Source organism: Lepisosteus platostomus, chromosome 1, assembly GCF_059453375.1.
Source record: "Lepisosteus platostomus isolate fLepPlt1 chromosome 1, fLepPlt1.hap1, whole genome shotgun sequence".
NCBI lineage: Eukaryota > Metazoa > Chordata > Actinopteri > Semionotiformes > Lepisosteidae > Lepisosteus > Lepisosteus platostomus.
Genome location: NC_142611.1, coordinates 26,001,783 through 26,014,039, shown reverse-complemented (window position 1 = coordinate 26,014,039; position 12,257 = coordinate 26,001,783). Strand labels below are relative to the sequence as shown.

The 12,257-nt window shown below is 38.3% G+C and overlaps 1 protein-coding gene across 5 annotated transcripts in view; it reads left to right on the top strand.

Moving 5' to 3' along the window:
• The window catches only part of uba6 (ubiquitin like modifier activating enzyme 6), a 101,244-nt gene extending 95,756 nt beyond the window's left edge, over window positions 1-5,488 (top strand). For all 5 annotated transcript variants that reach the window (XM_088627651.1, XM_088627634.1, XM_088627644.1 and 2 more), the window contains 5 exons: window positions 711-904; window positions 1,704-1,831; window positions 2,546-2,633; window positions 4,578-4,672; window positions 5,178-5,488. In XM_088627651.1, coding sequence (XP_088483777.1) covers window positions 711-904; window positions 1,704-1,831; window positions 2,546-2,633; window positions 4,578-4,672; window positions 5,178-5,313 — 641 coding nt within the window. In that variant the 3' untranslated portion in view covers window positions 5,314-5,488. The remainder of the gene's footprint in view (window positions 1-710; window positions 905-1,703; window positions 1,832-2,545; window positions 2,634-4,577; window positions 4,673-5,177) is intronic.
• Window positions 5,489-12,257: the final 6,769 nt, after the last annotated feature.

Genomic DNA, 12,257 nt, shown 5'->3' with positions numbered 1-12,257 from the left:
CACAACAAGGTTGCCCCAAGGCGCTTAACAATGTAAGTGACCATACATGTGAATACAGAACAGAAAAGACCAGAAGACAACGAAGGAGAGGAACCAAAAACTCCTTAGTAAAGAGAAAAAAAAAACCTAACGATTAACTAAATATGAAGTAAACCACTTAAGGATGGTTCCACATAAACCAACGTCAAACTCAAACCTGTGTAACAAAACAGAGTGGTCAACCGTGTCAAAGGCAGCACTAATATCTAGAACCACAAGAACTGTTGCATTCTCCACGTCAGTAGCTAACAGAATGTCATTTACAACTGTTGTTAATGCAGTTTCAGTGCTGTGATCATGCATCGAGTGCCAGGTAAAAAGTGGATTTAAAACTGGTCTATGTGGCATTTGCTTGTTTAATGCATCCTCACACGGGGATGTGCACATGTGGACATCTGATTTCCTCCCACAGTCCGAACACATGTTGTGCAAGTTCATCTCTGAATTACCCTTTCCTATATGCATGTATGAGTGCCTGAATAACATAAGGACTACATTAAAAATAAAAATAATGCTTTATTTAAAAACATAAAAGACAGCCACAAACAGTTACTACAAGTAGGCTACAAAAATATCCTGAATGTCTCAGTTTGAAAACACATGCATTAAACATATACTGTACCAAAACATATTTCAGAGTTCAGAATAACTTCTTTTTTCTAATTTTTCAGATCATCTCCACATTAAACCAGTGTTTTTTGAGAAGGATGATGACCGCAATGGACACATTGATTTAATCACAGCTGCTTCCAACCTGAGAGCCAGAATGTATAACATTGAGCCAGCCGATAGGTTGAAGACAAAGAGAATAGCTGGCAAGATCATTCCCGCCATAGCAACAGCTACTGCAGCCGTGTCAGGATTGGTTAGTATGAAGATCAAGAGCTGTTTCATGGACTGTAATGTGCAGCATGCTGCATTTTTAACAAGTATTCTCATCTCTTGTTTTATGAGCAAATTTGGTTAAAAAATGTCTTGCTTGTGGTTTGATAATATTTTAAAAAATTATGCATTCAAAATATTATTCCACACCATAACTAGTGTAATGCCCTTACAGTTTATGTTAAGATAGGTTAAGCAACTGCACTGTTGTTCCAATGTTCAGTGACTGCATTCATGATGTAGTGTAACCAGTTTTCATTTTAGAATATTGATTTACATTTTGTAGTTGTTCCAGAGTCCCACCACCATTTATATAAAACAAATTGCTTCCTGTTTTGAGTTAAATGCACTCCCTTGTAATTTCATCTAGTGCTCAGTGCTGATCCTGAATAAGTCCAATGAGTTGACATTGTCAGTGCCTTTGAGTGTTGTTGAATTGGGTCCTTTCATAGTCTTCTCTGTTTTAGACTCAATTTACTTAGCCTTTCAGTGAAGGATTTTAATGTCACTCTTTTCTGGAGTGATTTCAGAGCAACAGTACCTTTTTATAACATAGAGATTTAAATTATACAAAATATTCCAAGTGAGGCCTCATTAAGGCATTATTCTAGCAGTACATTGTATCTTAACATTGCTTGCTTTCTTATTGCTTCTCCATGTGTCTGGAGCATAAAAAATATTGTCATTATAGACACCCAAAACTTTTACAAGGTACCTTCTTCAAACACTGTAATTCGCATCTTATATGTTCTTGCACTTTGTATTTTTATCCTGTTTTCTAGGTGGCTTTAGAGATAATTAAAATTGTTGGAGGACACTGCTTTGACTCTTTCAAGAACTGTTTTTTCAATCTAGCAATTCCAATCATAGTGCTCACAGAACCTGCAGAATTGAAACGGACAAAAATTAGGTAGGAGCATTCTGTTTGAGATAATTAATGATATACAGAAAGTAAATTCTTCCCAGAATTTTTGTAGCATAGTATATGTATTATGCTGATTAGCAGTTACTACTAAGGTTCTAAGGGAATCTGTGCAGTGTTTCGTGGTTTTGTGTTAGTGAAACACAAAACCTATGATTGTTTGCCTTTGTTTCATCGTGTCTTTAATAAGAACAGTTTAAGCATAAAAATAAGTTTATTGATTAAATGTTTTCCTACATAAAAATAACAAATTTAAAACTAAATTGTTAATGTTCACAAGTTTAAAATGAAATAATGTATACAAAGAACTGGACATCAAACCTACTACCGAGAGCTTTGATTATGGAAGTAATGTAGTTAACAAACTACAGTGTTATACTGTAGCTTTCATGCTTTGTTTTGTATTTATCTCCTCTACAAAGCCTTCCATTTCTTTCATTCAAAAGGCCATTAAATCATGAAAAAAACGTTAAAAACTATAATTTGTGTAATGTAACAATGTTCCTTATTTTTCAATTATATGAAAAAGATATTTGAATGAAGTTCTCAACAATTGTGGTTCAGACCAAGCTAGGGTTAAAGAAAATCCAGAATTTCGATTTTTAGCACTAAGGTCTTCTTATATTATTTTTTAACTTTTCACGTCTACAGTTCCCGTGCCTGAATTATACATGTAATGAAAAAGTTATATTTTTTTTACAGAGAACACATTTATTTCTCAATCTGGGACCGATGGACAATTTATGGAAAAGAAGACTTTACCCTTTCTGACTTCTTTAATGCTGTGAAGGTAAGACCTCTTATTTCATTTTTTAGCTTTATTCTCGTTTAATAAGAGCAGGACTTCCAGCGTAAGCACTGTCTTTTATCTACTGTGTTAAATTAAAACTTGGAAGGAAGGGAGCTTGTTAATCTTCCTAAAATGTATAGATTGTGATGTGTCAATGAAATGAAAAAGTTGGAGTTCTTGGTTATATAGAAAATGAATGTAGAATATAAAGTCAAGAGAAGTTATGTTGAAACCATACCAAGCATAAATTAGAACATATCTGAGGTACTGCCTATCATTCTGATTTCCACTAAAAGGTATCAAGAAAGTCCAGAGAAAAGAGACAAAACATACTCTAGGATTTAAGGAGGACAAGCTGAAGGAACATGATTCTTTCAGTCACAGTACAAGATGCCTGATAAGGAATCTGCACAGTTATTTCAAGTATAGTGAGCAGAACATGGACATGTTACTATGAACTGGTTAAATGCCATTTTAACACAAATATTCAAAAATAAAACATTTTCATTGTTATTCATTGAATGCATCACTGTAGTGGAGACAAGCAAGATGTACTCAAAGCCCCTGTTGACCAGAGCAATAATTGTAGAGAGCAGCATAGTCAAAAATCCTCTCTAAAATGGACATTAAAACCAGTATAGTATTCCCAGCACTGGTTTTCTGTAGTAAAAGTTCTTTGATGAGTGGCAGGTAAAAGAACCACTTACAGATACCAACTTCTAGATGTCTATTATTTATAACAATAAAAGCCAATACTACATTCTTTCCAAAGTAAAATATATTTAATTTATAACAGGATATGGAGAGCACAGCATTAACCAGTTATTGATAATGTATTTCCTTAGAAAAGTTGTTATCCTGTGCTATTTGTTTATCAATTAGGCCTTGGTCATTAGTATTTACAGGTGCATGTTTACCTACAGTGGATATAAAAAGTCTACACTTTTTTTCTGATGTAAAGCCAAAAATCAAGATAAATCATGTCAGACATTTTTCCATCTTTAATGTAGCCTTGCAACCAACAAAATCGAAGAGAAAAACAAATAGATAATTATTAGGAAAAATAATTTAAATGGAAAAAAACCTATAACACCCTGGTTGCATAAGTGTGCACACCCTTTGATAATAGGGGCTATAGCTGTGTTCAGAGTTAACCAGTCATCCAAAGTTGTATCAAGATATTTTGGCACAAAACCTGCTGGCCTCAGTCAGAAAGTGGAAGATGAAGAGGAATTTCACCTTCCAACATGATAACAATCCAAACCACACATCCAAGTCAACCAAGGAATGGCTTCAGAAAAGGAAGATCAAAGTCTTAGAATGGCCCAATGAGAGTCAGAGTCCAGGTGTGCGAAGTTGATTACAAAGACTTTCTGCTGTAATAAATGCAAAAGGTTCCACAAAGTATTAGTTGGTGGGGGGTGTGTACACTTATGCAATCAGGGCGTTGTAGGTTTTTTCATTTCAATTATTTGTCCTAGTAATTATCTATTTGTTTTTCTCTTGAATTTTGTTGGTTGCAAGGTCACATTAAAGATGGAAATATGTCTGACAAGATTCATCTTGATTTCAGGCTTTACATCACAGAAACCTGCAATTTCAATAAGGGTGTGTAAACATTTTATATCCATTGTAAATCCTAGTAATGTCATTCTCAGAATGGTATGTACAACTTTGAGAGAGATGTCAGGTTCTTGTAAAGCAGTCCTGCAGTTCCCCAGGGCATGCTGCATGGCATCAAACAGCTTCACCAGGCTAATCCAATCTGACTAGATTACTTTTTCTGTCATCTAAGTCCAGGTTTACAAAAGGACTCACCAAGTATTCACAAGTCCAGCTTTATTTAGCTTAGAGGTATAGCTACTAGTATTTTGCTGTTCAGTAACCAAGGATGTGTAGTTTCTTATCCTGTTAATCTATCATGATAAGTACTTTTTTTTTCAGGAAAAATATGGTATAGAACCAACCATGGTCGTGCACGGTGTTAAGATGCTTTATGTTCCAGTAATGCCAGGACACAACAAGAGACTTAAACTCACGTAAGTAGAACATCTTCACTGAAACATACAGATCTTACATTATTTGTGGCAAGCTTCATATAACTTTTGGTCCTCATGTAGTCATTGTATTTTCTTAAGCTATTGGTTCTGGTGCTCATTTGCTATTTTAGTGACTTTTTATGAACTGTTCATGAAACAATAATTTGATTGTCTCTCAGATAAACAAGTCTGTGTTCCTACTTTTCTCATGTGCACTTTTGGGATGACTTTAATAAAATCCAAGTATTAGAGTAATAACCTTGGGGATCAACTTGCCATTATATTCTCAACATTAATAAGAAATTCATTAAACAACAATTTAATTGACTCTGAGAAACATAAGTCTTTATAGACTGACTGTGTTCTCAGATAGGTTATCATTCAATCTTAATCTTCTTTCACTGTTAATGACAAGAGTCTACTAGCAGAAAAAAATATTCCAGTCTCAGGGTGTCTCTAGATCACAAATGCATTGCTACATCTTTTAATGAATACGTTTCTACAGAATGCAAAAACTCATCAAGCCATCATCCGAGAAGAGGTATGTAGATTTGACCGTATCTTTTGCACCTGAATCCAATGGAGATGAAGACTTGCCTGGACCACCTGTGAGATACTACTTCTGCCCGGAAAACCTCTGAAGTACCCATAACTGAGAAATGAAGGACCACTAGCATTTGAACAGCAGCGTAGCACTTGACTGTAAATGACTTTACATATTACTGCATACCTCTCTATGCAGTTGCCTTAATCTGTGTTCAATATTGATCTTGTTAATTATCTTTATAAATGAACTAGTAAACTTGTACACCCGGAGATCATTTTTTGTGGTTTTTTTTTACATTCTTAGTACTTTGAATACACATGTAGAACAAATGATCAAAACACCATATATATATTTGTGTATTGCTAATTAATTTTTTGCCCTGACTCATTTAGTGCTGATGCATTCATGCATTGCAGTGTTTACCAGTATACATTGTTTTGCATTTAACAAGAATCTAATTTATCTTTTTAGATGTACAAAATGAGATATACCAGGTAAACATTTGCAATACCACGGAAATGATGATGAAATTCATCATCATTTCTTAGTGATAAGTGGCAATAAGCTTCACAAAATTGAAGGTTAGCTTAAATTTAACAGCACCAAGAGTTGTTGTAAAGTCATAGTTTAAAAAAATATTTTTACAACAGAAGTGTTACGGACATTATTATTATATGTAATTTTCATGGACAGATTCTTTACGTAGTCTGTACTTGGTGATCACAGGATGTTCTGTAATTCTTCAACTGTGGCCTTTGGATCTTTGTCTCCCAAACCATACTTCTCACAGTCATGGGGCAAAATACACTTGTTTCCTACACTACACTAGTCAAGTTTACCATTGTCCCAGTGGTTTTAAACTCAGTAATTGTTGTCCTTACAGTAGTGAGAGGTATATTTATTTTTTAAACCCATTACCTGATTTATGAAGGTCAACAGTCATTTTATTCTTTTCATTTGTGAGTTCTTTTCCTTTCACCATGGTGATGAATGACAAAGGGATTTTATATACAGTGGATATAAAATGTCTACACACCCTTACTGAAATTGCAGGTTTTTGTGACGTAAAGCCAGAATTCAAGATAAATCATGTTAGACATGACATGTTTTTCCATCTTAAATGTGACTTTGCAACCAACAAAATTCAATAGAAAAACAAATACATAATTATTAGGAAAAATAATTGAAATAAAAAAAACCTACAACACCCTGGTTGCATAAGTGTGCACACAACCCCCAACTAATACTTTGTGGAAGCAACTTTTGCATTTATTACAGCAGTAAGTATTTGTGAATACTTGGACATTGCAATTTTATCCCACTCTTCCTTGCAAAAAAGTTCAAGCTCCTTTAAATTGCCAGGGGATCTCCTGTGAACAGCCCTCTTGCGGTCATTCCACAGGTTTTCTATGGGATTGAGGTCTGGGCTCTGACTGGGCCATTCCAAGACTTTGATCTTCCTTTTCTTTAGCCATTCCTTGGTTGATTTGGATATGTGCTTTGGTCATGTGCCATAATCCTTATCATAGTCATTATCTAGTTGCCATAAGACTATCACATTATCCAGGTTCGGACTAATCAAAGTTGAACATTTGCACCATTGAGTGACTATATCTAAATATAAATACAACAAGTTAGCTTTTAAAACATAGGAAGCTTTAATTATTAACTATCTGTAATTAAAATTACAATTACAATTACAGATTATTCATTGTGCATATGGTTAAGACGATAATTGCAGGGACAAAATTGTAGAATATATTACCTCAAGGTTGTTATAGCCCAACCTTTTTTGATTTAGACAGTAATTACTTTTACCATCCCACTCTCAATCATTTATCTACACATATCAGCTGAGGCTTACAGGTTCACTGAGTGAGGATGCAGAACAGGAGGTAGACATGGTACCTTCAGCCCAATACCAGCAAGACATCTCTAGTACAATTAATCTTCCTCATGCCAATACTAAGAGGTAGCTGAATTATATCATGAATGGACAGAAGCTAGTTTGAAGCATACACAGTTGACTTAGGCATTACCCTCAATTGAGTACTGCTTTATAAAAGCCAAGACACACAATAAAAATCACAGCATGATAGCAAGGGGAACAGATGCCTTCACCAAGTCCTGTACCTGGAGGGCCTGGTGTCTTTTTGCTTTTGTTCCACTCATGCTCTCACTTAGTTGGTCTAAAAAATAATTGACAACTTTTATTTTAACTTTAAAACCCTTAACTTTTACCCCAGTATGGAGCCAGTCAATACACGCTAGTACACACTGTTCAACCAGTTTATCTTGAGACGTATTGCTTCCACATGCAGCATTAAGAGCAAGACTGAAATTGGCAAGCTGCTTCAGAAGCTACTTCTGTTCAATTGTTTTTACTTTTGTAATCATTTTTACTCTGAAAGTTTCATCCATCCACATCCACATTGTTCAACAGTGCCAAGCCAGGACATGACAGTCTATGTGGCAGGAAGATTGACGCTCAATAGTAATCACCAATTGGTTGCAGACCCTGCTGCGCATTTACCTGCCTTCCACCTCACCATTGGTGGATCATTCTTGATTAAATTAGGATTATGCCAGATCTATCTTTAGCTAAAAACTATTGTTGGGGTCTTTCAAGACAATCTAGACTGAAGCTCCAGTATAATGCAAATATTGATAGATATTGTTGAGGAGTGCCTGCAGTCTGCAGTGTCTGCAGTGAGCTCTGGCAGCACCAATTGGCACCTAATAATGCTATTGATTTACTTACAATCAAGTATCAAGTTGTTTTTAGGTGGATTGTAGGGGATTGTCTTCCATAATATGTTAGGCAGTTTGTTGCAGGGAATAGCTAACCTGAACAGTTGTGCTCTTCAGTAGCCATATATACCTAGTGGGTTTCAGAGCCATGTTAAGCTCATAGATGAGAGATACAGTTGACCCTTATCTGTAGTAAGAGCAGAAATACATTCTTTGGTTTTAGGCATTGTAAGAGGACCAGGGGAAGGGTCATTTATAACTGGTATTTCCGTAACGAAACACTGGATATACTTGATATAGACCTAGGCAAGACGGCCGCCAAGGATAACCAGCCGACCCGCTGTTGGAAAAGATCTATGCGGCGAAACAATGAGACACAAGTGAGCTGCGTCAGGAAACCGAATATAAATGGCCCTTCCCCTGGTCCTCTTACAGCATCCATGGCAATACATATTTTATACACTCTGGTAGTGTATTTATCATTTGATTCCAAAAAACAAAATAATTTGTTATTCTCAGAGTATCACAATAATTAATTGTCAAACATCATGGTTCATTAGGGTCAAATTTGAACTCAAAAGATATCTGGTACCACATAAGGCATTTCCTAAAACTACAACTTGCCTTATCAGTTTCTGAAGGATAGACAATGTTCAAGTATTGTTCCTCTTCTTAGGGATTCTGAGAAGGCACAGGAAGAGATGGACAAGTTTGCATAATTGGACCAACTCTTGCACTCTTTCAGCTGTCTGAGGAAGTAAAGGCGCTATTGTGCCGCCTTTGTAGCTCCAGTTACATGCTGGGATCACATAAAATCATTGAAATAATGAAGGTACTCTGGAACTTGAAGCTGCTAACCATCTCTACAGCTAACCCTCTGATATGAATAGGGTTGTGGTCTCCACCTAGCTTTCTAAAATCAACAAGCAGCTCTTCGGTTTTGCTGATATCGGGGCACCACTCCACCAGGTTCCCGATCTCATCCCTGTTGGATGTCTCATTGTTACTGGTGATTCCGGTACTGGCAGCACATTATTGAAAAAGACATTTAAATCATCATTTTTTTCCTTGAAAATCCACCAAAACACAAAAAAATACAATGCCTGCCATGTTTGGCTTGAATATATTTGTGTCTACGAAGTAACTGTGTGGACATTTTCCTTGTAGAAAGATAATCCTTTTAATATTTTATTAGTAAACTTCATCACTGGTAAAGTTCAAATTAATTTCACAGGAAAACCTTTACCCTATTGATATTATGGTGTTTTTAATGAAAGTTTGGGAGGGATGAAGGCAGCCAAACTAAACTAATTCAGCTGCTGCGACTTGCAGTAATTCTGACACTCAGTTTCCGTATATACCACACATCACCCTCACCAATTTCTTGTTTTTCATATCGCAGTCCGTGCTCTGCCTCGGGCTATTTACCATTTCGTTTACTGTTTCGGTTTGGAAATTTGCAGATCCCTGGGTTGCCTGTGCTATATCTTCATCTTCTTCAACCATTTGAAGTGCAACTGCACTCTGCTCTTTCTGCCCTGCTTCCTTCTTTAATCCCTGTGCTGCCGAGTCTAAGGCCCCTAGGTCCATGCCCCTCCCCCATCCTCTTCCTTTCTATTTAATTTAATTTCTGCACTCTCCTCTCTCTTTGCCTCCAGTGTCCAACTTTGCCCAAGTTCCACTTGCTTGGTGCCTTTGGCCCCAGTTTCTTCTCTTTCAGCCCCTGTTGCTCCTGCTGCTGTCTCCATGGCTCCTGACTTGGGTAGCCCGCACTCTTCCCCATCCCCTGGCGTCCAAGATGATTTGGTATTCTCCTCCGATCATTCTCCAGCCCATGCTCACGCTCCAGTTCCTCCACAACATTTTCTGATTTCTATCCCCAAAGCCACTGAGCTTCAGGTCCCAGGTTTATCTAACCCCTCCTACAACGATCTGCTTTATGCTTTTTTCCTTCTTTTCTTCCTCCATTTTCAGCATCCAATACTTGTGCCTTCGGCCCTGGATTCCAATCTTTCTTCCCATGCTGCTGCTGGTACCTTGGCTCTGGGTGTGCCCGGCGTCCTACCTTAGGAACAGCCAGCGAGTAACATACTAAATCGTTTGTCTCTCCTATCCCCTGGCATCCAATATAGCTCAGTGGCGTATCCAACTGCCCAACCCCTACCCTCTACTTCATTCAACCCATTATTCCATCCTGCACCACCTGCCGGTCATGCTCCTGCTCCCATCTCTCCTACCTCAGCCCCCCCTTAATGGACTTTTCTCTCCTTACAGCAGTTCCCCTCCCTGCTCCTCATAATGCACTGGTGTTAAGTCCTCCTCCCATTCCTCTCTCACTCTGGCAACAAATTCTATAAGGTGCAGACATCAATCTCGCTTGCCTTCTCTCTTTCTCTCCCTACAACCCCTACTATGTTTGACTGTGGTTTAGCCTTCGTTACTCTCAAATATTCCGATCTGTGCTTTGCTTCAGTTCTCACAAGTTCCGAGTTTTGCCTGGCTTTCAGCATCTTGTGTTTTGTCTTTCCCGATCGTCGACAGGAACTCGACGTTTACATGCACACCATGATTTACCCGTCCACTTCAGGGGTTCCCTGTTCAATGACTATCATAAGCAGTTTTCAGCTAAGGCTGCTGCCCACCTGCTCCAGTGGAACCAGCGTACATACTGGGGAGCTTTACTGCCATATATTTGCCGGTGTCAGATCTCTTTCCTATAACATTTGCTCATCCCAGTCACACTCCTCAAACCTTTGCCCAGATACCATCCACAAGCTTGACCCCAACCCTGCCTCTTCTCCATAATCCATATTTTCCCTCCAGGTCTTTTTCAAACCTACACATTCCAGAGACGACAGCGGTCACCCTATATTGATGGCTGGAGGCCAAATTTGCAATAATTTCGATTCCTTTACCTGTAACTCTTCCTCTTGTCGCTTCCATTTGTAGCTTCTGTGATGAAGCTCACACTCACTCAGTGTGCTCCCGGCCTTTCTCTGCCCACTTTACTTCTTATGCTCCCATATGACTAATGGCTCATCTGTTTACCCCAACTGACATTCCCACTCTCGCCTTCAACTTGCTCCACCACTCGGACCTCTTTTTCACTCACATTTTCCTTGATTTTCTTTCCTTTCTCACCAGGCTTGTACACAGTTCCTTCTTCCCCTGCCATCTGCACGATCTTGCAGTCTGCTACTGCTGATCTTCAGTCTGTTGACTCTTTGCTGGCATCCAAAGTCTAGAAAGGTTTCATAATTGGCCCATTTGATTTTCCGCCATTTCCCACATACCGTATCAATCCCATTGGTACAGTGGTCCATAAATACTCTCGTTAGAAACGCCTTTTAATTGACCTGTCCGCCCCGCATAACTCCTGCATTCCAAGCATCAATAATAGTAATAATAATAATTATAATTGCTTACACTTATATAGTGCTTTTCTGGACACTCCACTCAAAGTGCTTTACAGGTAATGGGGACTCCCCTCCACCACCACTAATGTGCAGCATCCACCTGGATGATGTGACGGCAGCCATAGTTCACCAGAACACAAATCAGCTATTAGTGGGGAGGAGAACAGAGTAATTAAGTCAATTCATAGATGGGGATTATTAGGAGACCATGATTGGTAAATTCCAATAGGAAATTTGGCCAGGATGCAAGGGTTACACCCCTACTCTTTTCGAGAAGCGCCCTGGGATTTTTTATGACCACAGAGAGTCAGGACCTCGGTTTAGTTTCATTCCCAGCTCCGACTTCTCCCTACATTGTGCCATGATTGATTCACTCATCAAAATGGCAGGTCCAGGTGCTTGGCTTGCTAAGGCTGACAACTCCAGTGCCTCTAAGGTGATCATGTAATCCTTTCTACTAACTGCAATGGCACCTATTCTTGGCCAACTGAGACAGTATATCTCTCTTATACAATGATTTCTTGTCTCCAGGATCTCCAGCTTTTAACTGATGCAGCCCCCTCCGTTGGTTTCGGGGGCAACTACCAAGGCCAATGGTTCACGGCTCTTTGGCCTCCTGAATTCTCCTCTATTCCTTCTGCTGACCAGTGATCAGACTTGTTCAAAATATTCCAAATTGTAGTTGCTGCTTTTCTTTGGGGCCACAATTGGAAATGAAAATCTGTTCTTATTCATTCTGATAACATTGCAGTCATTCATATAATCAACAAGGAAGGTCAGCGTCCCAATTCCTCCGCCGCTTCAAATAGATTTCTCTCACAAATCAATTCATTCTTGTTATAGGTCATATTCCAGGCCACCTTAATGAGAT